The sequence below is a fragment of the Beta vulgaris genome, chromosome 5, assembly GCF_026745355.1.
Source record: "Beta vulgaris subsp. vulgaris cultivar EL10 chromosome 5, EL10.2, whole genome shotgun sequence".
Lineage (NCBI taxonomy): Eukaryota > Viridiplantae > Streptophyta > Magnoliopsida > Caryophyllales > Amaranthaceae > Beta > Beta vulgaris.
In genome coordinates this window covers 7716143-7743465 of record NC_079206.1, presented here as the reverse complement: position 1 = coordinate 7743465, position 27323 = coordinate 7716143, and the positions used below count along the sequence as shown (strand labels likewise).

Here is a 27323-nt window from a genome sequence, read left to right as displayed (position 1 = left end):
AACTGAACTGAAAATGGAAAGGAAAAAAACTGAATAAAACTGAACTGAAAAGTTTGTTAACTGAACTGAACTGAACTGTTAATTATTTCAACTGATACAAACTGAACTGATATCAACTGAACTGTTTGGTTATAACCATAACTGAACTGTTGAACTGAATTGACACCTCTACTCACCACTAACCAAACCATATATGAAACGGGTTATCCTTGTCGTATACTATCCATCTATTAAGCGTGAGCTTATATGCATAAACCAAACAAATCAACCTCATGTATGTTTTTAACCTACTTCTTATTTACTAATATTACATCGAAATAAACTAAATCAAATAACCAAACAATAAATCTTAGATAGTTACAATAGATATTAAAAACTATTTCAAACGAAAATGATTGTATTTAAAATATCATAGTATTTCAAATAAAAAAAGGAAAATTTATCACAATATCTAAACAGGTTATGGTGTCGGATTCAAATTTCAATCCTAATCCAATTCATTTATAAATTGTTTGCATTAGGTCAACCTGTATACTTAAACAGGTTAAAAATCTTAACCTAAATTTGTTAATTTTGTATCGAGTTAGCAAATCGTGTCACTTTTTACCACTCTGATTTTAAGAGTAGGTTAAGTACAAAATGGGAAGATTAAAAACAACGCTAACAACGTTCACAGTGAAACCTCCCGAGTCCTCCGTCTGTGGCGTTCAATCTTAACAACTAAGACAGAAGTTCCAGGCGAACTTCCATTTCATACCACTGTTTACTCGTTACTCAATTCATCTTCATCTTCTCCAATTCTCTCTCCTCAAAATCTCATCTTCACCATTTTCGCCATTTCCAACGAACTCTCCTCTCACTTCCATCGCCGAAACGATCGAGGAGAGAGAAAGAAAGATAAAGTCGAAGAAGGAGAAAAAAATTGAAGGATTTCAATGGCGTTGTCTGCTTCAGACCTACCGATGATGTACCAATTGCTCTCGAATTCTCTCAGTGGCGACGAAACTGTACGTAAACCAGCGGAAGCTGCGCTTTCGCAGTCGGAGAGTCGTCCTGGTTTCTGCTCTTGTTTAATGGTACATCATTCTCTTCGATTACTTGATTTCTAGGGTTTTTTAGTTGTTATTTTCGATGATTGTTGTGTCTATGATTATTAGATTGTTGCGTTTTTTCTGCTGTTGTTTGGTGATGGAATTTTTGGTTGCATGAATGTAGGAGGTGATTACTTCGCAAGATTTGGCTGCTCAGGTTGATGTTCGTTTGATGGCGACTGTTTATTTTAAAAACAGTATTAATCGGTATTGGAGAAACAGGCGGGATTCTATGTAAGATACTTTTTTATTGATCTTTTTGTTGAGTGTTATTGTCGTTGTTGTCAAATGTTTGATTTATTTTGTTGCACTGAGATTGAAAGTCCTTAATTATGATTCGAGGCGAGGATGGTTTGTGTTAATTGGATCGATGAGTTGGTTGCCGAGGGAGACTTATGAACATGCTGAATTTGGATGAAGATGTATGGACTTGAGGTGGATGAAGTAGTGTAAAGAACTGCATGGATAGCAGTAGCCAGTATCAGCTTGCCTAATAGTCAAACGGGATTTCCTGTCGTTTCTATGCAGGATTAGGTTTATTAGTGTAAGTGTATAACCTTGGTATTGGACTGGTGTCTGTTAAAGCTGAGTTGTTGACCATTTCCTGGTAAACAAATTGGAATACTGGGACACTGATTGTACAGAGTTTATGAGTTCGATGTCTTGTTTTTTACCTGTTAATGGCGCATGTTAAATTTTTAATCACGATGCAAACTGATGGCACCATTTAACTCCCATCATCATCGAGATGCAAGCTGTATATGCTTAATTTAAGTACCTTCTACTTATAAGACTTAAATGGGAGGGCTCTTTGTGTCTTTTAAAGAAAATTTCTCATTGCTACTTGTTGCTTGTTATGATATTTGATTACTGTTGTTTGGTTTCATTAGTAGATAAGACTATAAGAGTTGCTTTTCTGCACCTATGTTTTGTGTTACACAGCATGCTGTGAAGTTTTATGTGGCATTTGGCGGATCAAGCTATGCTATCTAGATTCTAGAGTCTCTGTCATACACACTCAGAAAAAAGATTTCTTCATCTAGAATAGTAGAATTACGATACAATACGTTCTGTTTCAATATTTGTCCATTGCCCGATCTTTGCTTCATTGGGTCTTTCTAACTTCTCTATTCATTGTTTTCTTCCCTTGCCTTTGAGAGAAAAGATGGTTATTTTCTTTGGTTGAATTGTGGTGTCTTAATTTTAAATTGATTTGCAGAAAACGATTAGCTGATTCATTTCTCCTTAGCTGGAACTCATCTTTTTAATGCTTCTCAGGGGAATCAGCAGTGATGAGAAGATTTATCTGAGGCAAAAATTGTTATCTTACTTGAGAGAAGAAAATGATAAGGTTGTGTATATACTGTTACTCACTGAACTTTCCTTTTGCCTGCAATCTAGATGAGCTAGAGTCTGTGATGTCTAATTATGTGGTCTAATGTTTTGTCTGCTGTCATGTAACAATTTTTAGCTTTAGGTTTTTGCAATTCTTTCTAGGTTGCATCATAGAGTATAGTTGCTAAAATCTTTGTTCTTGTTGGCTGCAGATAGCTTTGATGCTGGCAGTACTGATATCAAAAATAGCACGCTATGATTATCCTAAAGAGTGGTAAGTACGTAATCGAAACTTGCTCCTCTATCTTGTAAGGCACACTACTATTTTGCATTGTTACTCCTACTGAGTTACAATTAATAGTTGTGGAAAAAGAAACATACCTTCATCAGGGGACCCAATATCCAGTGGAGCTGAATTATCCTTTTTTTTAACCTCGGTCCAAAATTGTCTAATCAAAATGGCTTTAAGATTGAGACTCAAATTGAATAATGTCTCTAGTTCAGGGGCTTCTTGTACCTTCTTTACAGGAGAACATAAAGGGGTTTTACAGGAAGACTTTAAAATTGAACATTCTTTACTTATCCTTTGATGGAATCCTCTTTCAAGGCTTCAGGCAATGTTGATACTGATATATGCCTTCAGTCTGTTTACTGATGTATTACATATGCACCATGCTTGAAGAAGCAATTTTCTTGGCTCAAGTTCCTGTAAAGGGGGATATGTTTTCCTTGAGTAACTTCTGTGTACACTGGTCTCATGGTTTAAGCAATTGTCCTTTGCTGAACTTCCTATTTCAAGATCCCTTGATTACTAATTTTACTCTCTTTATGCAAAAGATTTTATGGGATGGGATTAGTGTAACACAATTCGCTATATAGTTCGCTTTTGCAGTTTGTGGTTCGCGGGCAAAAAATAGGCGAACACCGACCATAATTCGCTTTCTCGGATCACAGTTCGCGGGGAGATTAGGAAATTATGTTACACCATGGGAAGGTTCAAAATGGATTTAACCATCTCTTCACTAAAATATTACTGAAATATGTGGAAATTTACCCCAAAAGTGCTAAACATTACTCGTAATACGCCATAAGTTCCCTTTCTAGCAACAAATTACTTTCACAGTTTTTTTTGCTAAACCAAATTCTTTGCCTCGTTACAGTGCAAGTGCTTTGATGTGACCGTCATAAGTAGGTCTTGGTGTTCTCGCTTCTCCATAATATGTACTCCATGTTCTGGGTGCAAATTCTTTTCTTTGGTCATCGCAAATCCCCTAGAGTTCATGCCAAACAATACATAGGAAAATATCAGAGTATGACTTCCCACGCTAGGTGAAAATTTCGTCAAATGTGTAAATATTGATTTACATACAACAAAGACAAAATATTTGAGCAAGGTTTAGTGCTGAAATCGGAGAGCGAAAATATATTAGGCAACATAACCAAGTCCAGCCTAAAGCCAACATCCACACGAAAGATTTCACCTTTATAGGAACTTTAGTCTTCAAATTTAAATAGTTTATGTGGGTTTCGTGATGGCAGTTTAAATAGAAGATTTGTAAGGTATCACCCATCTATCCTTTGGAGTTACTAGCCTAGAAGTCTATTGTGTCCAATAACATGAATTCTCAACATGAAGATGCATCATACAAGTTGGAGAAGATGAGAAGTATGAAAGCAAAAAGGTTGTCCTCTCAGACATCCTCTTAATACCTTAGGGCGCTTGACTTGCAGTTGTGCATTACAGAATCCCAGCATTTGGCTACCAAATTCTAGAAACTATCCTCCTTATATACTCCTTTCTCTCTCTTGCCCACCTTACAGCTCCCCCTCATCATGCCTACTTGAAATTCCTGTCCTTTTCTACCTCTCTTCTCTAATCTCTGCACCTTCGGTACTCCCTCTACTCTCTTCTTGCTCTTTCTACCTCTTTCTCCATTGTAAGATCTTCATAGTCCTCCCCTCCACCTTCTTTTCTCTTGTCCCCTTGCCCTCTTTACTTTCTGCTCTTTGGTCCTCGTATCACTCAATTGTGGGCTTGTCTTTGATGTTTGATTTTTTACACTAAACTTCTAGATCTAGAAGATTATAAATGTGCAGTGGAAAACGGGGAGGGGTCTTAGAGTTGATGCTGTTTGATGGATGATGGTGGTGGTTCTGGATGACTAATATGTACCAATCCTCTTTCTGGTTTTGTAATTTTCCTTATCAAAGAAATACGAGGTATGCGTTTGAACGATTATGAACCCGTATTTTATTCCAAAATTTGCAAAACAAACACCCAGTAATCAATATATGTTAGCCTATTTTCTACCTGATGAATCGGGAAATGCTTCTGTGGACATGCTACCATTGCAACTCTAGTTTTATGCGTACTCTTAACCGTTTCGGCACAATCTATATATGCTTTAGATTATGCAATGCCTAAGGGACTCTGGTTTCAATTTTCAAAGGAAGAATCCTGAACCATTTACCTACTAAATTTATGTTAACATTATTGGACTGAACCTCCCAAATTTTAGACTTACCTCTATTTTGGATTGAAACACCATGTCTCACTTCACAAGAGAGTCTCACCAAGCATCACCATTCTGGACTAGGAAGAGGTCTCATGAACTCTCTATCTTATTGGCTACAACCACAAACTTTTTACAAAAACCCCAATTATCCTACAAAGATTTCCTTTTTAACCTTTTTTGACTTCTAATTTCCTATTGTCATACCTCCTTGAAAGGTGTATTCTACCCAGGCTCCCGCTTTTTATGGGACCCATTAATGCAAGACAGATGCAATACTTAAGGTCTGCAAAAGAAAAACAGTGTTGTATATAACTGAATACAGTTGTATATTGTATTTAGCGGTGGATTTATATGGGGACCTAGGTGGCCCCGGCCCCACCAAAATTTTAAATCTGCTTATCGAGCCAAAGGTATTTTAAGGAATAAAAGGGTTTTGCACGCCTCTCTATCACAAAAGGGTCTTTGCCATAGTGGTCTTTCCGTCCGCGTCCATATACTCATGAACCTGGTTGTTGCATTTTCGAATCCCATGAAGTGTCAGAGCAAGTAAACCACTGCTATGATTTTATCCCACTATATAGAAAATGCATCATCTTTTCAATTTTTGTTATACTTTTTTCCACTTAGTTGTTGACAAAGTTGACATCTTTTGTGCTTTTATTTCCAATATTTGTAACTCTATAACTATGATCTTTTTTTAATTGAGTTTCTACTCTCTAACAATAACCTCCCTTCTTTTCTTTGATTTTGTGTTTGACTCATACATTTCTTTTCGTTAAATTTTTTAAATAATACTCCATATAAAACAAATTCTACTGTTTAAAATGTGTCAAATTTGTCTGTGTATAATATATATATACATACTAACTTCGTATAATTTTTGGTATAGCAAATTAATATTAATGTTTAAAGTTGTAGGTTTAAAATTCATGATGCTACATATATTAGATAAAATGAAAACCACATTAAAGAATTTAAATTATGATTATTTAAAAATAGGCCCCTCCACATTCGAAATACTAGGTTCGTTTCTGATTGTATTGTTTGTTTGGAGTAGACATCGGTTCTGCCAACATCCAATAATGAATCTTAACACATACTTCACAATGGAGGGAGAAACTTCAAGATTTCAGAATCCAGTGAAAAGGGCATTGTCCTAAATTAGTGCCTCTATTGGCAGATCTATAAAAAGTTGTATGAATGAATGCAATGTGCTTTATGTGGCGATATGGTATGGCAACTGTTTAACGTATTATACCTTTTGTTTTATTTTATTTATGCTCTTCTATTTTTCTATCCATGTGATCTATGCTAATTTTGATCACTTGTGCAGGCCTGACCTTTTTTCTAACTTAGCCCAACGACTTCAATCAGCAGATGTTCTTTCTTCACATAGAATTTTTCTGATTCTCTTCCGGACTTTGAAGGAACTGTCAACTAAACGGCTAACTTCAGACCAACGGAATTATGCAGAGGTAAGGTTGGCTTAGCCAATTTGTTCCAATTAAAACATCTTTTTCAATTTTCTCGGTGTTCCTCTTGTTTTTATTTGCTGAGCTCTAGTAATAAATAATACTTTGGTGTTGCCATCGAGGGATGTTGCTTATTTACCATGACAATTTGCAGCAAACAATTATTCTATCTATTGCCTTAAGTAACATGTTTTGTTGGTCTCTTGGCAGATATCTTCTCAATTTTTTGAATACTGCTGGCATCTTTGGCAAAATGATGTGCAGAGAATATTGCATGGTTTTTCTGAGCTGGTGCATAATATGAGTTCAAATGTCTTGGAACCACATCAAAATGAGTTGTATCTAACGTGTGAGCGGTGGTATTTGTGTTTAAAGATAATACGCCAGCTAGTTATCTCTGGAAACCAGAGTGATTCCAAGTCTTTGCAGGTCCTCCTCCTAGATTGTCTTTTTCTAATTTTGTAAACCAATGTTCTTTGTCTTTATTATATATACTATTAAGAAAGAGAATGATTTCTTCGTTTCAGGAAGTCCGACAGGTCAAGGAGGTTTCTCCCATGCTATTAAACGCCGTTCGATCATTAATTCCTTATTGTAAGGCTTCGAGACTTATGGTCTAAGCATGGTTTAACCCTCGTTCTATATTTATAAGCATCTGATGCAGCATGCACTCAGATTTTTGCACTGAGATTATGGAGAGTGAAAGAGGAGAGAAAAGTGGGTTGGCATAGCCTGCGGGCCACAACTTTGAAGAAAACAGCTTACCAAAAATATATATGAACTTATCATCTGGGTCATCACAAAATGGATGATGTTAACTTAAATCTGGGATAGGGGAAGTAAATATATTCCTCTCTTTTAGGCTCTAGTTTTATTTGAAATTATATACTTGTCCTTCTTTGCAAACGTTTGTTATTCTTAATGACTTTCCGATGACTACTAAGGCACTAATACACTTTTTTGGGGTTTGGGCGAGTACCTTTTGTTCCACTATTACCCGATGACAGGTAGCCCCCACAAAATGCGAACTGGGTCGTACGTCCCAAAACATGATGCGGTCTCTTACATATTGTTGGATTTGATCTATATTCTGGATCTGATATATAGGGTTTAGATTGATAAGTTATTTCAAATTTAAGGTTTAGATTGAAACTCCTAAATCTGAAAAATCTGAAAATGTAAGCATCGACTGTAAAGATTAGTAGAAGCTCAGTATAGGGCTTCTGCTATCTGGAGGAAACCGAGTTGATCATCACCTCCACCGAATTGACATAGCTTGGGAATAGAGAGGGGGGGGGGGGGGGGGGGGGGGGGGGGGAGGGAGGGGGGGGAGGGAGGTAGAGAGAAAGAGAGAGATACTTGTGTATTAGGGGGAACTTTCGGGGTAGGGGTGGCTGGTGAGAGATGAAGAAAAGGTGAGTATTTCTTTTTCCTTGCATAACTTTACCATGAAATATTGGTTTGTTCTCATCTTAGATATCTTTTCACTTAATCTCGTAACAATTTCTTGTTGCCATCTGTGGTTGTGTGCGCTCTTGTTATCACCTTTGAGTGATTCGAAAAAGGGTTTATTGAAGTTCTGTGTATGATGTTTCCTTTCTGCACATATTTTTACGCTCTCCCTGCCACATTTGTCTTCTGCTATATTATTTTGGGACGTCCTGAAATTTTCCTCGACTTGCCTACTTTGTAAAATATTTGCTGACCCTTCCAACTTCCATGTTAAGCAGATCTTACTTCTTATTTTACCAGTTTTTCTCTCTGCAACACATCAACACTTTAGTCACTCAAAGTATGCGCTTATGCTTAATAACTTACCCACTTTCAATTTTTCATTCACATTTAATTACATTTCGGCCCATTTTCTACTGATTATCTAATAGCCTAAGTAGAACATATATAGAGGACTGAGTGAGTGTCTTTTATCTGTTTGTATGCTGGTTTTCTGTACATTTGGAACGTCCTTTCAGATAGGAGGATGCAGGAAATTATTATGTTCCATTTGTTTTGTGATCAATATGGTAATGTTATATAAGGACGTTTCTATCTAGAAGAGTCGGTCAATGCCAATTCCTTTTAGAGTTGTACCTTAAGCTGCATTACTATTTTGCTTCATGATTTAGGATACAATTAGTGGTTCATGGTCTGGAATATTTTCAAATGAAATTCTTAGGTATTTCTTGATGAATATTGTTAACTTATTACCATGACTTCAAACCGAAAACATACAGTTAGTATAATCAACATCAATAATAATTAAGGCATTTTATAATTTCAAAGTGTCAATTGGGTTGGGATTTGACATTTACTTTCAAGTGGTGATTTTTTTTTTTTTTTTTTATTGTGATTGTCTGTGTTGTTTGTCTTTCATATTGTTCTGAATTCTAACAGCCTGACTTCTGCTGCTCAGTCGAAACTTTACATTGTAGCTGTTACGTTTATTGCATTGGCTCATTTGTGACGAGCACCAGCTGCTAGCTGAAAGCAGCATAAACTGGATAGTGGCATCCTTCTGGATGAAGTGTAGCTGTTGCATTGCTCTGATATCTTCCATTCTTATGATGCAAGCATACAGCTATGTAGATTCTGTGTCTTTTAACTGTGTCCTTGACACCATATTCATTGGAGACCATCTTTTGGAAATTTCATATTTGGTCATGAATTGAAAAATGGAGTACATTATTGAATGGCTTGCAATACTTTGGGTGGTAGTTACTGAAACAGTTGACCTGCCTACTGGGTATATGATTTTGCTAGACCAAGTTGTAACTTTGATTATTTCTTTACACATTAGGAAGTATTTTTTCCCTTGCTGCTTATGTCTGATTGTTGCGCCAGGTCTCTTACTCCAATATGAAGATATTTGTGGTCTTCAGAGCTCCACTTGCTGTGTGTTGTGTCAGTGCCTAAGTCTATTAAGCAACATGCTCCTGCTCACAGAATCATTATTTTCATTATTTTAATCTTATAGCTTGTTATTTTGATATTCACTAGATTCAAAAAAATGTTTGTTTTGTTGGACTTAAATGCAGATTCATCTTTCCAAGAACGGCATCCTAGGTTCTGGGATTTCATAAAAAGGGCATCTACAAAGATGATGAAGGTTCTAATTGCTTTTCAGGGAAAACATCCTTACTCATTTGGTGATAAGAGCGTCCTTTCACCAGTGATGGATTTCTGTTTAAATAAGATCACCAATCCCGAGGCTGAGCTTTTTTCATTTGAGCAATTCCTTATCCAGTGTATGGTGTTGGTAAAATCTACACTGGAATGCAAAGACTACAGTCCTAGCTTAATTGGTCGTGTGGTGGATGAAAATGCACTCACTTCAGAGCAGAGGAAGAAAAGTATATCTGTTGCCATTGCTGGGAACCTTGCCTTGCTCTTCCCCAATGATCTTGTGGTACTTTTGTGCAATGTATTAGTACGAAGGTAATTTTGTAGCAGTTAATTTTGCTACTTCTTTGCATGCTGTATGGACCTATTAGATTATATGGATTTGTTATAGCTGCCTGCTTCTAAACATTAAAGCCATAAACATAGTTCATCAATAGCCTTTGGGTGTATAATTATCGGGCAGGGATGCTGATACTGATGTTTGTTAACCACTGCCTGACTTTGGACTTAGGCACAATAACAACTTAGGTGCACCAATTGGGATGCTACTGATCTTTGTGGCTTGAATTTCTTTGTTTGTCATGTGTCTTCTCCTTCTGCTTCATTAGATTGATCGTTTGACTAGATTTGTTAAGTGTAGTCCCCTCCCTAAATAAAGCATGTATAGGAACTCTTAGTGGTGAAGTTTTATAAAGAGTGAAGTTACTTGTCGAACTTGAATTTCAGATGTAGGTGGATGTATCACTATTTGTTTCCTGTTATGTTTTGCTGGAAATTCTCCTCGCTCTAAAAAAGGAAAAAATGCCTAAATGGGCTAAAACACGCACCGATCCTACTTAGACTACATACTTTTGCTGTTCTTGTATGGTCTTTCTTTGTAGTTGGCCATTAATTTCAATATATTTTGTGCATCTAGCTAAGGTTGTGACATCACACAGGTATTTTGTTTTATCAGCAAGTGATTTGGAAGAATGGAGCCAAAATCCTGAAGGCTTTCATCATGAACAGGACATGGTGCAGTGGACCGAGAAACTAAGACCCTGTGCGGAAGCTCTTTACATTGTTTTATTTCACAAGTACAGCCAAGTAGGTGAAGATTTATCTTTCATAGACGTACCTTATATTTCTAGGATGCTTATATGATGTAGCTTTACAATTGCTTGCAGACTAGAAGATGCCATGTGATATTGACATTACAATGGTTGTTTATAGCTTCTAGGTCCTGTGGTTGTCTCTATTCTTCAAGAAGCGATGAGCGGTTGCCCTACTTCAGTGACTGAAATTACTTCAGGGTTGCTTCTCAAAGATGCTGCTTATGGAGCCGCTGCATATGTTTATTATGAACTCTCAAACTACCTAAGCTTCAAAGATTGGTGTGTGCTTTTTTCACAACATTTACATGGTTATAATCTTCTTTTAAATCTTTAGCTAACATTGTTACTGGTTTGGAATTTTGTTGATCGGTGATGATTCTTGAGAAGGATGTTTTGTGGAACTTTTGACTGTTCATATATTTGTTTAGGGAAGTATAAAGTTTTTTGGTTATGTTTTGGATCTGGTAAATATTTTTTTTCATGAAGTTGAAACAAGTGTCATATAAAAAATGTTTGTCATCATGGCCAGCTTTCATTCTGGTTAATTTTTGTTCATTAAAGAATATAAATTGAGATTGATTTATTTAATTCTCCCATATATGTAAATTTTATAACTGATCTGTGTTAGTCAGCGATAAGTGCTTTGAGGCACGGTATCTTGTTACTGGAAATCCATTTAAAAGAAGGGAAAAATTGACTAGAGTAATCCCAAGGCGTTCCACTAAATAATCCCAAATATGTGTTATTCAGAATAATCCCAGCTATAGGGGTTGTCTTCCAAAGATGTTCCCAGGTGAGTTGAAACCTGTAAAAAAGGCATTTTTTTAGATCTTCCTCTTCTTTCTCTCTCCTTCACCCTCACTCCTTCGACCATCCACCCAGCCACCATCCCCCACCCCAACTACTAGCCCCCTCCCCTTCCTCTTCCTCCCCTACGCCACTGCTACCAAACCTCTTCTCTACCCAACAGCCTTTCTCCCCTTCCTCTTCTGCCCACCCCCGAAATGAGGCTTCCTCTCCCCAACCAGCAACACCTAAAAAACCCACCCCGCCAGGCTCCTCTCTGAAACAGAGTAACCTCTACCACATTCATACGAACCCGGTTGCGATGGGTGATATTTAGCGGGAAGAGACGAGGGGGGAACAGAGTGAGAGTGGGGGGGGGGTTGGGATTTAGGAATGGGGGGTATTTTTCGAGGATGGGCCGGGAGGTTAGGTGTGGGGGGTTATTTGGGGGTGGGGGAGGTTGGGGAGTGGGTGGCAGTGCGTGAGGGGTTTTTTCTGGGGGTGGGGGAGGTTAGGGAGGGGGTGGCAGTGCATGAGGGGTTTTTTCTGGGGGTGGGGGAGGCCATGGAGGGGGCCGCTGTGGGGTGGCAGTGCATGGGGGTTTTCTCGGGTGGTGGTGGTGGTCAGGGAGGTGGTGGCAGTGGAGTGAGGGATGGGAGTAGCAGTGCGTGGGGTTTTTTTTCGGGGGTGGTGGAGGTGAGGGAGGGGTGGCAGTGCGTGGAGGGTATTTTCGGGGTGGTGGGGGTGGTCAGGGAGGGGGTGACATTGACACTGGGATGGGGGAGGAAGAGGATAAAAAAGTTCAAAATAAAAAAATTTAATAGATGATCAATAAGAGTATGACAACATGACATTTTTTTCAAACTGCTAAGCAGGTCCGTTCAGGTCATTTTGCATTTTTGGAAGACTTGTTATATAGTTGGGATTATTCTGTAGTAACTCATAGTTGGGATTTTTTTAGCGGAACATCAATAGTTGAGATAATTCTTGTCAATTTTCCCTAAAAGATAAAGGTGTGTTAAACTAACATAAGTAACACAAGTTCACCACAAGATAAATTTTGTGTCAACATGTGAGGTGGTCTGCTGGCATTTGTATGATTGTTGCAATGTTTTCGGTTTGTTTTTTGCTTCTACGTTGTTTCTTTCTGATAGTGAGGTTCTATCTGCTCTTTTGCCTGTGCTTTTCATTATGTTGCCATTATTAGTGATTTGATGGTGTGAGCACTGTAACAAATTTTGTGACCCTTGATCAAAATTACAGGTTTAATGGTGCCTTGTCATTGGAATTAACCAACGATCATCCGAACATGCGTGTCATCCACCGAAAGGTTGCATTGATACTTGGTCAATGGGTCTCAGAGGTAACTGTACTTGCTAGTAGTTCTCTATACGATTACGTGAAGCTCAGAATATCATATTCCAGTTTTAGAGATGTTTAGAGATGCATTGTTTTACAATTAATGTCTCATTTGGGGATGTCCCGAATAACTTGCCACTTTCAACATATTTTTTGTGGGTTGGAAGCCTTATTATCGATTTGAGTTGAAAGGGCATCTCTCTCCACCCACCCAATTCTCTTCTTTCCTTGGTACAAAGATAAGAATTGTGAAGGACATTTATTTCTGTCCTATTTTTCCAGACTTTGTTAGTGAAAAGAAGGTTGTGACGTTGAACCTTATTAAAACCGAAATCATAAAAAGTTGATCTTTTTTGTTCTTTAGATGGCAGCGGCACATCTTAGCTTGCTCTTTCAAATGTCTTAACATTTTTAACTGATTTTTACTGACTTGCTTGGCAGATTAAAGATGATACCAAAAGATCGGTGTATTGTGCTGCCATCAAGCTGCTCCAGGATAGAGACCTTGCTGTCAGGGTATCGAACCCATCTCCTCCTTGCTGAGAGTTTTTTTTTTTTTGTTCCAGCTGGTTTCTAGTTCTACAGTTTCTTCTTTTTAAATATTTTTGAGAATTTGAATCTCTCTTTCTGGCAGTTGTTAACTTCATTAATTATTTTCTTCTTAATACAAACCAAAATGACATGATTGCTGATGAAGTTTCACTCTTTCTCCATTCTAGCTGGCAGCATGTAGGACTTTGTGCTTGCTTATAGAAGACTCAAACTTCTCTGAGAAGGAGTTCACCGATCTTCTTCCACTATGTTGGGATTCGTGTTTTAATTTGGTTGAGGAAGTTTTGGAATTTGACTCGAAGGTAAACCTATCTGTCCCCAATTTTTTCTGACATTTCACACGAACAAGTCTCTTTTCTCTGCTAGTCATTCTTTCTCATGGTGGCTCGTGTAGATGATATGCTTTAAGTCCATTTGTGGTAAACAATCAACAAATTGTAACTAATTTGATGGGCAATAAAATAAGCTTGATGAGTACAAAAATCAACGGCTCCACTGTTACTGTGAGGTGTACCTTTTCTAGAAACAAAATTACCAAGCTCCAAATAAAATTAGTAGAGTCTTCTAGCTCTGTTGGATGTTAGCTGGCCTTGATCTTAGGGAACACGTTTTCCTAGTCCAGAGGGATTACAGTCACTAGACTCTAAGCAACCACTCGTCCAAAATGTTGGCTCTCCAAAACAGATCTGTTCCAACCATATACCCCTCCCCCTCCATATTATAGTGAACAACACACAAAACACATGTCTAGAGTATCACGTATGCTCCTTCATACAAGTAAGTTGTAAGCTTGCAATCTCTCCTGTCTGGCAAGATGTATGCAATACTCTCCACAATTGTCATATCTATGAAATGTGCATTTATTAATTGTGCTTAGAGGAAGGACTGTGATGAAGCAAGTAATTAAGTCTTATCTCAGCACCAGGGGATAAGGTGCACACTACACACATCAGAGAGAGCTTTGTTTAACATTTATAGCTGACTGATATATAACTGTATAAAATTCATTACTTTCTTCTCTATTTGGTTGGGGTGGGGGGGTTTCGGTTTTTGAGGGTTGAGGGGTTTCATATTCGTATGTCTTTAGTTTTTACTGAACTCAGGAGCTCATCTTCATATATATTCATGTGTTAGAGTTTTTTTTCTAGTAAATCTTATCTATCATGTTGATCTGTCAGATTTTTTGGTATTACTTTTATTTGTGTAGTGGTTTTTGTACACATTTTTGACTCTTTTGGCTGTGATTCATGATTACATCCTGAACCAAACTAATTGCTAATTCTTCTCTGCTGCTATTGCTTGTCTTCTACCAGGTCCAGGTTTTAAATTTGATATCCGTTCTTCTTGGACATATCGGTCAAGTGATTCCTTATGTGGACAAGTTGGTAAAGTTTTTTCAGAAGGTATCACTTTTAGTCATATGTTCGTCTCCTTCCTTTTCTAGTAAGATACATAAATGGTTTAGTTTACGACTGCAAAATAATGAATGTTATTTAGTCCACCAAAGGCCAGAGGGACGAACTCAGTCAGTATTCTCGATATGAGTTCTTGGAAATGTGGTTTGCTAGTCCATTTGAGAGTTGAAAAGGTTCTCGCAAGATATCCATTTATCAGTAAAAAATGGTTTAGTTTACGACTACAACAGCAAGAACAAACCACTCAACCACCATCGGCTAGCTGCCAGTATAAATTCTTTTAAGATGGAGTCTGGCGAAGTCAAAGTTTAAGTCCAGCTGATTTTAACTTCTACTATCTTGACTTTTTGTACTATTGACACACCCCTTTTTGACTTTATAATAAAACTATACAGTAATTTAAATTTTATCATGTAAACTGTGTATTTTCAGAACATCACCTTTTAATTTTTTCTCCCAAACTACCTTTAACTTTCAAGTTTTTGCGAGAAACTACCTTATAAAAAATTTGTTGTCCCAAACTACCTTACTTATACTATTTTGCCGTTGACAGCTATCTTATGTCGGTTTCCGTCGTCGACCTTTTTTTCCACTTTTTTAATGTCACGTAATATCATTTGACCTCTTCAAACCCTTTTTTCATTTTCCCCACCCTGTGTTCTCCATTTGTCAGCGTGCGCACTCTCTGTCTCTCTATCTTGGTCGACACTTTGTACCACCAATCCACCATCAAATCCCTCTTCTACTTAAACTAAAATTGAAACAATCACCCTCTCAGTCTCCTTGAATCTCAAGCAATTTCCAAAAGGGTAACTTTGTTTTCTCCCACAATTTTGAACTGAAAAAAAAAGCAACGTCCAAAATCGACATTAGGTAGTTCTCAACAACAAATTGGTAAAGTAAGGTAGTTTGGGATAACGAATATTTTATAAGGAAGTTTCTCGCAAAAACTTGAAAGTTAAAGGTAGTTTGAAACAAAAAGTATGATCTTATACATTGGAAAACGCGATTAGTCAAAATGGTAGAAGTAAAAAAGAACACATTGACAGTTGTAAAATATTTGTAGAAGGCTGGCTTTACTTATTTGCTGTTGAGTAGAGCTTATCAGGGTCTTGTTAATTCAACTAATTTTGCAATTAAGAATATATTGTCTATGTATTATAATAGTTGTACTATATTGACTCTCACATTCTCTGCTTTCGACCCTTTTGTGTAATATGTATACTTGAGGAAAACTATAATTATGTGGGATTTTATTAGATTTGTGTTATAGTGTATTTTTACAAAGTTTACTTGTGTATAATTAAAAATGTCAATCTTCAAAGTGTGCGCTGACAAACATGCCAAATCCTTATGGATAGCTATAAAAAAAAAGGAGGAAGTAGCTATTATTACGCCTTTAATCACAGATTAATTTGAACATTATTCGTCGCACATAGTTTTAGGACATAAGTTCTTGATGATTATCAATTATTATTTTATTTGAAAGTTAGATGTGATAGGAAAGGTGAGATATAGTGGGGTATATTTTATTAAAAGAGAGAGAGAGCATTTGGCATTGTGGGCAAAGGGGGGTAGGATAATAGTATTGAAATATTAGTGGGACTCTTCTTAAAATAGATGTGTTAAAAAGTGTTTTGGGACAGATGAAAAGGAAAGTGCATAAACTAATATGGGACTAGTGAATTTGGATCTGTAATCAGAAAATTATGAAGCATGGAATTCTGCTTTCAAGATACAAGAATAGATCAGCAGTGCTTTTAAAGTTTAGTAAGCTGTAGTGGGAAGATTGCTGTAGAGGCAAGGCATTTTTCCTTGTGGATGTTATATTTGCTATACGAAAATGAAAATGAAGTTGAGTATTTCGACTTAAATGATGTCTTAGTTTCTCTTTTGATGTTTTCTGCGAGTTGGGGCTGGTTATATGATCTATGAACATTCTTTAGATATATGAAAAGGAACACGTTTCAAGCTTAATCCTCGATTTTCTTTTACAATTGCTTTATAAGGGAAACCAACTTCTTCATGTTAGAGACTGTTTTTGCTGTCAGTGGGGCTGTGTCTATCCCTTAAATACTTTTGATTTCTGCCTTTACTAACAATTTAAATAATGGTAGTTCAGATCGTCTTGTCTAGCATTTCACCTTTTAACAACTTTATACACATGAAGGTATGGGAAGAATCCTCCGGAGAAAGTCTTCTGCAAATGCAGCTTCTTATTGCACTGAAAAACTTTGTTGTGGCTCTTGGTTATCAGTCACCTATATGCTACAATATATTACTACCCATTTTGCAAAGAGGAATCGATGTGAATGGCCCAGACGAGCTCAATCTTATGGAGGACAGTATGGTGGTAAGCCTTTATCTCATTTTACAGATCTGTACTTTCCGATTCTGGAATGCTCATGAATGCTCATGAATGCTCTTGGTATAATGTATCTTGCAGTTGTGGGAAGCTACCCTTACATATGCGCCATCGATGGTTCCACAGCTATTGAACTTCTTCCCGAGTCTTGTGGATATCATTGAAAGAAGTTTTGATCACCTGACGGTTAGATTTTCTGCATGTTTCGGTTTAATTTACTCGGTTGCATGCATTTTTGTTGTATATGTTACTGCAAACAACTTCCCTCGGCTTCCTCCGTCCCTTAACTTCTTCACACATGTTTGACACGCAGAGCAAGTAATAATAAACGTAGTCATCAAGAGAATGGTAAGAGAGAGTGCTGGGATGGAGTGAGAAATAGTGTTGATGTGATGTAAGGAGTAGAGTGAAAACGTGATCTAAATTGTTGTCTTTGACTCAAAATAGAAGTGTGACAGATTTTGGGACAACCTACCTAAAGAATTTGTGAAAGAGTATATAGTATTGTTCACAGTTCTTTGCTTTTTATGTTCTTCTGTCCATATTATCGATACACTTTGACCGGCACAAAGTTTTAGGAGTTCTATTTGACTTTATTGTAGTTAGTCGATTGTGGGGCTCAACTTTTTAAAGGATGAGTATGGAGATTGGGGAGTGTGTTTCTTAATTATTGTTTGGGACATTATCATTTTAGAAAGTGTATCAATTAATGTGGGATGAACAGATATGGAAGGTGCATTGATTAATATGGAACGAAGGGAGTCTTAAATCTAAAAAATCTGTTATTAGATTTTTTATATAAATTGGATAACTAAGTACTATGTTCAAGGATAGTAGTTTGAGCCGTTGAGGGGCTTTATAAGGTAGGTAATATCATTCTGATCATGTTGAATTGTTTATAGGTTCAGTTTGTGCTCATCATTTCTTATGCGGCTTAAATGCAGGTTGCGGTTGAAATCATTGAGGGTTATATAATCTTGGGTGGAACTGAATTCTTAAATCAGCATGCGTCAAGTGTTGCTAAGCTTCTGGATATGATAGTTGGAAACGTAAATGATAGGGGCCTTTTGTCAGTTCTTCCTGTCATTGATATTTTGGTGCAGGTTTGTCATTTACTTTATGCATGACTATTCTACTTAGTGATTTGGGTCATCAACAGATTATACGAGTAACACAGAATTTCAATTTTCTAATATTAGCCTGTATTCAAGTGACTCTATGCCTTGTTTTTACATAGTCATATGTTTTAGTCTTTAACTGTATTGCTTGTATTGAATAGGTTGCATGCCCTGAATATTTGTATTTGCAACATTTCCCCAAAGTCTCTAAAGAATTTCTGCCTGGGACGACTTGGCGCCCTTGGGTGGGTGGGTGGTTTTGTGGGGTGCGGGGGGACTGGCCTTCACATATCAGATCAATCGTTTATTGGAACCCCCCCCCCCCCCCACACACACACACCACATTCGGTGTATATGTGTGTGTGTGTGTGTGTGGTGGTGGGGGGGGGGGAGGTGTCCAATAAACGATTGATCTGATATGTGATGGCCCATCTCCCATGGCCGTCTATTACTTCGCTCTAAATAAGAACTGATGTCCTAATGAGCCACATTAATTAGTCTGTTGTAATTCCAAAGCCTAACAATAGTGACACTAATGGCCCATCACCCATGGCAGTCTATTTTTATTTCCGTTTGGTTCCTTGAATTGCACTTCTCTTTCATCATTACCAATATTATTAAAATAATCTTATAAGCTTCTACACAGATTGCTTGTATGACCACCTCTCCTATCTCATCCATTGAGATACTACATAAGTAGCAGTGAAATGAAGCGTTCTCAACATTGCATCAGCACTGTTGCTGACTGTCGTTGAAAACTCAGTGCTAAATTAGATATAACTGCTACTTCTCTGAGATGCTAATTCTTTCTTCTGCAGTGTTACCCTATGGAAGTACCTCCTCTTATCAGCAGTACGCTTCAGGTGGGTTATATCTTTTTACTGATAGATCTCAAGCCTCTTTTTATAGCATCGTAATAATTCTTAATATTTGCCTTTTGTGCTTACAGAAATTGGTTGTTGTCTGTCTTTGTGGAGGAGATGAGTGTGACCCCTCTAAAACAGCTGTAAAATCATCCTCAGCCGCCATTTTAGCAAGAATTCTAGTGTTGAATACCAATTACCTTGCTCAGTTAACATCAGAATCTTCGCTTCTGTTACTGCTCCAAGGTGCAGGTTTTCCTCTGGAGGAGAACATACTCCTCTGTCTGGTTGATATATGGCTAGAGAAGGTCAGTTTGACATGCATCTCTTCTCTCTTGTTAACCCTTTAAATTTTTTGTCCAAATGCATGTGTTTGTCTTCATTTTCTTCCATGAGTTGAGAATTTATATCTTTCCATTAAGGATTGTAAACTTGTGATACTGTAATGTCAGGGCAGGGGGGTGTTGAGAGGCTTATCTTGAGGCAGTTGGTCAAAGAACTATAGTTGAGTCCTTTTGTCTTGTAAAATGGCTAGAAAAAGAGTTACCGAAATTTTGCAGGTAATTGTTAGCCAACAGGACCAATTGGGTTAGGAGCTTAATTGCTTGTCAAATGGTGTGCTGCATTAAGTCCGTTCTTGCCAATTTTTCATAGACTAATATACAGTAGTATCAGTGTGTGTTATTGATTGTATATGACGTTATAGTCACCGAATATACCTAACAGGATAATTAAAAGTTTGGAACATTCATACGCTAGTATGACATCCTGTCTTTGACAATTTTGCATGAAGTTTATAATACCTTAGAACCTTTACACAGGATATCTATTCCAAGAGCCTAATTGACATCATAGAGGTGTCGCTGGTCATTTTTTACGTGATAACCCTGAAGCTGGATTTAGTTGTGCAATGAGTGACTGAGAAATCTGAATATTGTTTGATCTGCTGTGGGAAATTTAGCTATGGAGTCCTTTCTTATATTGGTTAAACAGATTTTGGTAGAAAGAATTGTTTCTGCCTGGAGGCAATTTGTATTTGTTTGGTCTATGACGTGCACGATCATTCTTATCAGAGAAGGCTCCAAATTTGTACATGTTCTTGTCATGTAACATGTTCATCTGAATGTAAAAGGTATTAATCAGACATTATTATGCAGCTAAAGTAACTTGGTTCTCATCATAAATGGATTTGCTTGTTTTAAGTTTTCCTACCATTGTAGAAGGAATCTCATCCATTATAATTGTCCTAATTTGTTTGTCAAGCAATTTTCATCTGAATATGAAGAGTGTGCACACTGCATGCAGCTGTGATTTCAAGCTCACTGAGAATTTTCAATTACTCGGGCAAATTTTGCATTGATCCGCTGAAATGATATGAGTCTGTTCCTTATCTTTTGCCTCAGTCTGGATTTGATTTACTACAGGTTGATAATATGACTTCCATTCAGAGGAAAACAATCGGTTTGGCACTTTCTATTATTTTGTCCCTAAGGTTGCCTCAAGTTCTTGATAAACTTGACCAGATTCTAAGGTAATCAGATTATTAATGTGATTGATTGATGTTATCCAATATTTAAGCTCCCAATTTGATCATCTGGCTCTATTTACTCAGTGCTTGTACAAGTGTGATATTGGGTGGTAATGATGACTTGTCAGAGGGAGAGTCCAGGTATGATAGCCATATATTCACATGTTTTTCTGAAATACAGGTGGCTGATGGGTTGAGTAACCTTGTTCATGCCATGACCATCGTAGTATTTCTTTTTTGTCCTGATAAAGTGGTGCTAACATGACTTTCACCAGGCCTCAAATTGAAGGAACTGTATTAAGTAAAGAATTCAAGAAGAGGCAGGTAAGCACCGAAGAAACATTGTTTATGTTTTTATAAAAGAGGCTGTCTTTGAGAGAAAGATGGGAAGGGGGGGTGGGGGGGGGGGGGGGGGGGGCTGGCGTAGCTACTGAGATTGACTTGTGTGCTTGTGTCATATTAGATCAAATCATCGGACCCTATTAATCAGATGTCAGTCGAGAATGCAGTGAGAGAGAACCTTCAAACATGTGCAGCCCTTCATGGAGATACCTTTAATGCTGCAATAAGTAGAATGCATCCTTCAGCACTTGCGCAAATGAAGCAGGCATTAAAGATGTCATAACAAAGCAACTGTTTCCTCTTGTCGACATATTTACTCCTTGCAATTTTTGGTAATTTTATGCTTGGAGAACTCAAGGTTACATCCTGAACGTCATATCTCTATTGTAAGTTTGCTTTTTTTTTTTCTTCCCTTGCAATTACCCCATCTCCACCCCAAAGAAAATATGTTGTTGTATCTGCAATCTCAGGGCTCAAAAATTTTCATATGCTGCTTAGTTTTAATCATTGGAATTCAAAGTCACCTTAAGTGATAAGCAAGTATATAGCAAAACACAGTTTTTAATGCTGTTGGATATGAGTATATAGTCTACAGTTGGGTGATTTGTCCTAAAAAAACGTCAAACTTTTGGGGATACGGCATTCATTGAGTATTTGAATTCTGAAAGATAATGCATGTGACTTTCATTTTATTGATGTTGCAAAACATTTTAGCTTTTGGGGTTGCTACTTCAGAAATATACATCTCAATTAACATTTCAGCTTTTCATCCTTTAAAAATTTTATCTTAAGGCCATTTGTGATTAATTTCTACTGATCCTTGTCCTCTCTTCCTTTAATATACTTCTTCCGTTCTTTTTCTAGTGCAACATATACTTCTTTTGGTAGTCTCATATATATTGCAACATTTTCTCTTTTAGTGACAAAAGCTACTCAATTGGACTACGTTTCCCTTGTCTATTTAGTTTCATCATAAATTATCCACCAGCCAATCACATAGGTTCTTTTTGCCAAACCCTACTACCTTTATAATGGATCATATACGGAATTGATATCCATGTCAGCATGTCTACAATTCCAGTTTGGTTATATACTAGGATAGAATTTGGGGAAGACATTTGACTGTTTGTCTATCTAATTCCTCTTTTGCTTGATCTATGTGTTCTTGATGCCTTAACCTGACCTGTTTATTTGTTGCTTTACAGGTGAATGAAGATCATTGCCAAATTTTTGGTGGCAAGCTTGTCGTGTGTCGTGCATTCTTTACGATTCTTTTTATTGGTGTTGGGCTTTTCTTCCCTCGTTAGTTTACCTCTTTTTCCCCCATTTCTTTCTGTTTTGCCTTACCAAGTTATAATCGATATCTTAGCCTCTTGTACATGCCGGTTGTGGCGATAGGAACTCTGCACATAGGCATTGGACATGCCTTTGTATGTATTCTTGATTCCCTACGTAAGAGTCTCTAACAGATATTACTCAAGTAATGAGCTTTCACAGAAGTAAATGCCATATGATTGTTTTCTCCTATCCTTTGTGTAGTTTATAAATGGTGAGAAATCGTAGTGTGCGAATTTGGAATTTTTTTGCGCCCTCTCACGTAATAGAAGTATCTTTTAATCAGTCAGCCTTGTCCCTCACCCCTCAGCCCTCAGGCCTCAGGTTAGGGTTAAATCGAAGTGAAAGTATTGGGTCAGACCGTCTGACCTAATAGTTTCCGTCAGACGGGGCTGACCCAAACAAAAAACCGCGCTTCCAAGACCTCCCCACACCACCGTGAGGACGACAAAACCGTCTCAAAGAAGCTATGTGCGACACCATATCTGAACTTGCTTCTGGTATTCTTCCTGACAATGGATGGCTTGAACTTCTTCCTTTTATGTTCCAGTGTGTTTCATCTCATTCCTCCAAGTTGCAAGAGTCTGCTTTTTTCAACTTGCGACACTTTGGTGCCTTGTATTAAGGAACTTCATCAAGTGTTCTTCAATTGCCTCACCAATTCTCCTTCTTCTGATGTTCGAATCGCCGCTTTGAATGATGTAATTAACTTCATTCAGTATCTTGAAACCTCCGCTGATAGGGATAGGTTTCAAGACTTATTGCCTGCCATGATGAAGACCTTGACTGAGGTTAGAAGTTTTCTTCATGAAATTCTTAATTTCAGTCTTCATTCTTTTCCTATTTTCCATTTTCAGTTGGACTTTGTTTTGTTTCAGTTGGACTTTGTTTTGTTTCAGTTGGACTTTCTTTTCTTTCAGTTAGACTTTCTTTTCTTTCAGTTGGACTTTCTTTTCTTTCAGTTGGACTTTCTTTTCTTTCAGTTGGACCAACTGAAAGAAATAATGGGCCAACTGAAAGAAATAATGGACTAACTGAAACAAAATGAAGACTACCTGAAGAAAAATGTAGACTACCTGAAAAAGAATAAAGACCAACTGAAACCCAAGTAAGTCTAATTGAAGCACAAAAACTCACTGAAAAACAAAGAAGACTAACTGAAAACAAAATGAAGACTACCTGAAAAAAAATTGGAACCACCTGAAAAAAAATGAAGACTACCTGAAAAAAGATTGGAACCACCTGAAAGTCGTCCGACCAAGATTATGGTCGGACGAGTCCGACACAATACGTTCTCTAAATCGAAACGTATTGTAATTTAGTGATCCGAGTCTCCGATAATAGACCAAGTATTACATAATAATTAATAAGTTTATAACAATGATTAATGGGAAAACGAAAGCGCACACGGAGACTTTGTTCTATTTAACTTATTTTAGAAAAAATAAAATTAGATAAAATAAGTCTAGATAAAAGCAATTAAAACTAATAATATGAACATAATCAAGTTTAATAGGTTTAAGTAAGTTTATACACGATACAATAAATTCGAATGAGATAAGTTCAATTCAGATAAGATAAATTAAAGACACTCGATTAGCTATCAAACCTTGCATGGTAAAAAGGTGTTTACGGTGAAAATTGAAAAACTCGAGTGTATCAGAGAAAACCTTACATAACTAGGAATGCAAAGTAATACAAGGTAACAGACACGGTTTTAGACTCGCTCTTCTTGAAAGCTTTTATGCTCAAAGTTCAATTGTTGGCGCTTGCATGTCTACGCAAAGCCTCCTTTGATTAAGTCTCATCAACGCCTACTTTCTCAAGAAACCCAGCAGCAGCATTTGCATTTTTGTTTCCTTCTTTTTTGCTTTGTGTTTCAATCACGTCTTCAAAATTTTCAATGAATGCTTCCCAGTCTACAGTTTCAAAAGAATGATGAATTTGTTGTCACAAATATATATACTTACTTCATAAGAAAAGTTGCAACAAAGAAAATCTAACCCTCAGTTGTAAAAAATTCGACGCGAAAAATCTGATTCTTCAACTCCCCATCTTGAAAATCAGTAGCATTCCACTTACACGAATTGTGTTTCCCAGCATATTCCTCCAATTCCATTGTAGGCATTACTACACAAAAGTTCATAGGTCTATAAACTAGATCGTAGAAATATACCAACTTTCAAGCCATTAATACAAAAGGAAAGTGTGCATTCACTAATCATTGTGGACTATGATTGGTTACTAACACATTAACTAAAGATTTGATGACCTTGACGCTCATTTTCAGTGTCTAATAGATAGCAGTAATAGTAAGTAATAACTTTGTAGGTAATTTTCCAAAGTCTATTAAGTGTCTATAGTACACTTCTTAGCCTCTAATTATGTGTATTTTCTAGTGGATTTCGTTATCGACACTCTTTAATATATCTAGGTGATAATGGGTGATATTGAAAAGCTATTATGAAAATTAAACATATACGAACGCTTTCACATAGAGTTGCATTACTATAGACATTAGCATTAGAAGTTTTGTTACAATAATCATACATGTTCTATTGTACATCATCACGTTACTTAAACCATCACGAATAAAGCTATAACGTCTGTCAAATGGGATCAAATTCCTGTGAAAAGTATCTAAAAGCAAATTATTCTATGCCCATAAAACAAAGTCATGCAAAGCAATTATTTAGGGGTAGAGAGAATAAATACTGGGATGTTTGGCAATCACTTGAAGAGAAGGATAGTGGCGTATGAGTAGCCTAACTGTCCCAGACTCTTTATGCTTGACAAAATCAACACACACATCTTTTTCTTCCCATTCCTTCCCTTCTATACAAATGCAAAGTTTCGATCTCCTGCCCAATTAACGACATTAAATTAGTCCAATCAGTACTAGTAGGAAAAATATATATTTTCTCCGTTCCATATTACGTGTAACACTTTAACCAAAAATATCGCATTTTCTCTCAAAGTGCTGCGAGTAATTCAGAACAAAGGAAGTATGAGTGAAGAAATGATAATATTATACATTTATACTTCATATTGCAGATATATTATTTTTCAATGGCTATATGAAAATTACTAATTATTGACCCGCATATGAAAATTGTGTTTTGCTTTTGCCATAAAGTATTGGTACCCCAATAATAGTCTTGTTTGGTGTAATAATCAATTGTAAACCTTATCGCACCATCAACTCATTATGGAAAACGGTTGCATATTAGAATTATATTAATGCTTAGTTCGATTGGGCATAAAACATTTTCAGTGTAAAAATAATTTTTATGACAAACTGTTTACAAGAAAAACTCAATTCCAAAATTAGCTTTTTATTGTTCGGTTCAATATAAGAAAAATGATAAAATGAAAGGAAAATGAAGCGAAAAGTAAGAAGGTAGTGAGAAGAGTATACAAGAGAGAATAACAAAAGAAGGAAAGTAGTTTTCCCATAGAAGAAAAATATTACACTTTTTTATAAATCAAACAATGTAAATTTGAAAATGGAGGAAAACAGTTTCTAGGAAAATGTTTACGCCCCACCGGGTGGTAAAAAGAAAAAACTATAACACTAACACACACACAAACTATATATGAAACAGAGAGATAAGAAGTCCAACAGATGAAGGATGGAATCTTGGGTTTCATCATCTATGAAAGAACATTTATCTTCGAGCACAGTTGTTACATCCTCTTTATCCTGCGCTATCTCTTCTCCATTGTTGCTGGCCATTTCTTGATGAAATATTATATTTATTTGCTGCGTAATTTATATCATACATCAAAATCTTAAGTATGAGTGAATTAGTGATATACTTGCAAAGTGACGATGTGCAAATTTTAGTCGGTTCGAAATCCAGCTGTCCAGCTGCCAAATAGTGTTAGTGTAAAGTTTGAGTTATGCAATTTCGACTTTTTTGACATTCGAGAAAAATTACATTAATTAAAGATGAAAATATACCGTAATACTAATATACCTAAAAATAAAACAAAACAGATACTAAAATAATTTCATTTACTGTTACATACTTTACGAAACAAAAACAAATTAGTAAGTTTTATAACTTTATATTGTCATTTTATGGGACAACATAAATACATGAAATTTTTCCTCCATTCCCATGTTTTAATTGCAACATTTTAATCAAAATTTTACCAAAATATAACTGTAGAAATACATCATATGTTTAAACTAAAGCTTCCGATAATTTATTTATTTTTTTGATCCATATGAGCCACGAAGGCGGGTACAAAGTACAAAGAAGGGGAGGAGGGATTCAAACCTGTGACTTATCGTTCACAGTACCTCAATCTTAACCACTAGGCCAAGACATCCTTGGTAGCTTCAGATAATTTATAGTAGGTATACTCCCTTTGTTTCAATTTATATATTTCCTCCGTTTTTTTTTAGATGTTACACTTTTCAAATCACGGACTCCTAATTAATTTTTGGAGTGGAGAGAGATAGAGAGAATGAAAAACAAAAGGGTCTCATGTGAACATGTGATAGGAGAGAGATAGAGATAAGTTATTACCCAAATAAAAGTATAACATCTAATTTAAAATTTCCTAAAATAGAAAGTGTAACATCTAAAAAAACGGAGGAAGTACAAGTATTAATATTGAAGTACAAGTATTAATATTTTTGGCAGCATTTATGATGTTAGTGAGAAATCACCTACCTTTCCGATTAATTAGCATCCTAAAGTTGGTGACAAAATAGATTCAAAGTTCAAGATTACTTGAATGTTGCAGGTATTATTGATTTTTGGTGCAAAATTCTTTAACATACACAAGGATTGGAAATTGGAACGAGTATTATATAATTTAGAGGACGACGCAAGACATGCCCAACGAGATTCTAAGCACCGCAAGTGCTTTTAGGTGCAACTAGGATCAACCTAAAATACAACTAAATAAGATTTGACTAGGTATGAATTATATGTGTCTGTAAATCTAGCACATCTTCGAGATGGATGTTTCACTACTCCATAACAAACCATATGAGAAATATGAACTGAATTCATTCACC

At 36.6% G+C, this 27323-nt stretch overlaps 2 protein-coding genes across 5 annotated transcripts; one reads left to right on the top strand and one right to left on the bottom strand.

Moving 5' to 3' along the window:
* Positions 1 to 659: 659 nt before the first annotated feature.
* Positions 660 to 22480, top strand: LOC104892521 (uncharacterized). 4 transcript variants are annotated; one of them, XM_010678478.4, is made up of 24 exons: positions 660 to 1076; positions 1216 to 1325; positions 2370 to 2442; positions 2639 to 2700; positions 6276 to 6417; positions 6625 to 6843; positions 6942 to 7008; positions 9447 to 9846; positions 10470 to 10617; positions 10744 to 10904; positions 12675 to 12774; positions 13212 to 13286; positions 13490 to 13624; positions 14636 to 14725; positions 16908 to 17090; positions 17184 to 17288; positions 18047 to 18205; positions 19039 to 19083; positions 19170 to 19391; positions 20508 to 20614; positions 20696 to 20752; positions 20887 to 20935; positions 21075 to 21339; positions 22159 to 22480. In XM_010678478.4, exons 1-23 carry the CDS (start codon positions 936 to 938, stop codon positions 21234 to 21236), a joined length of 3012 nt encoding a protein of 1003 aa, XP_010676780.1. In that variant the 5' UTR covers positions 660 to 935; the 3' UTR covers positions 21237 to 21339; positions 22159 to 22480. The 4 variants fall into 4 exon arrangements, with proteins under 4 accessions (XP_010676780.1, XP_057250921.1, XP_057250923.1 ...); XM_057394938.1 differs by lacking the exon at positions 2370 to 2442 and having other exon boundaries at positions 1061 to 1076; XM_057394939.1 differs by lacking the exon at positions 660 to 1076 and having other exon boundaries at positions 1257 to 1325; positions 2639 to 2704.
* A 1351-nt stretch (positions 22481 to 23831) lies between these two features.
* LOC104892520 (ran-binding protein 1 homolog b) lies at positions 23832 to 26131 on the bottom strand. Its single transcript, XM_010678477.4, has 4 exons — positions 25912 to 26131; positions 25004 to 25149; positions 24293 to 24418; positions 23832 to 24207 (listed from the first exon to the last, which is right to left on the bottom strand). Exons 1-4 carry the CDS (start codon positions 26022 to 26024, stop codon positions 24086 to 24088), a joined length of 507 nt encoding a protein of 168 aa, XP_010676779.1. The 5' UTR covers positions 26025 to 26131; the 3' UTR covers positions 23832 to 24085.
* Positions 26132 to 27323: the final 1192 nt, after the last annotated feature.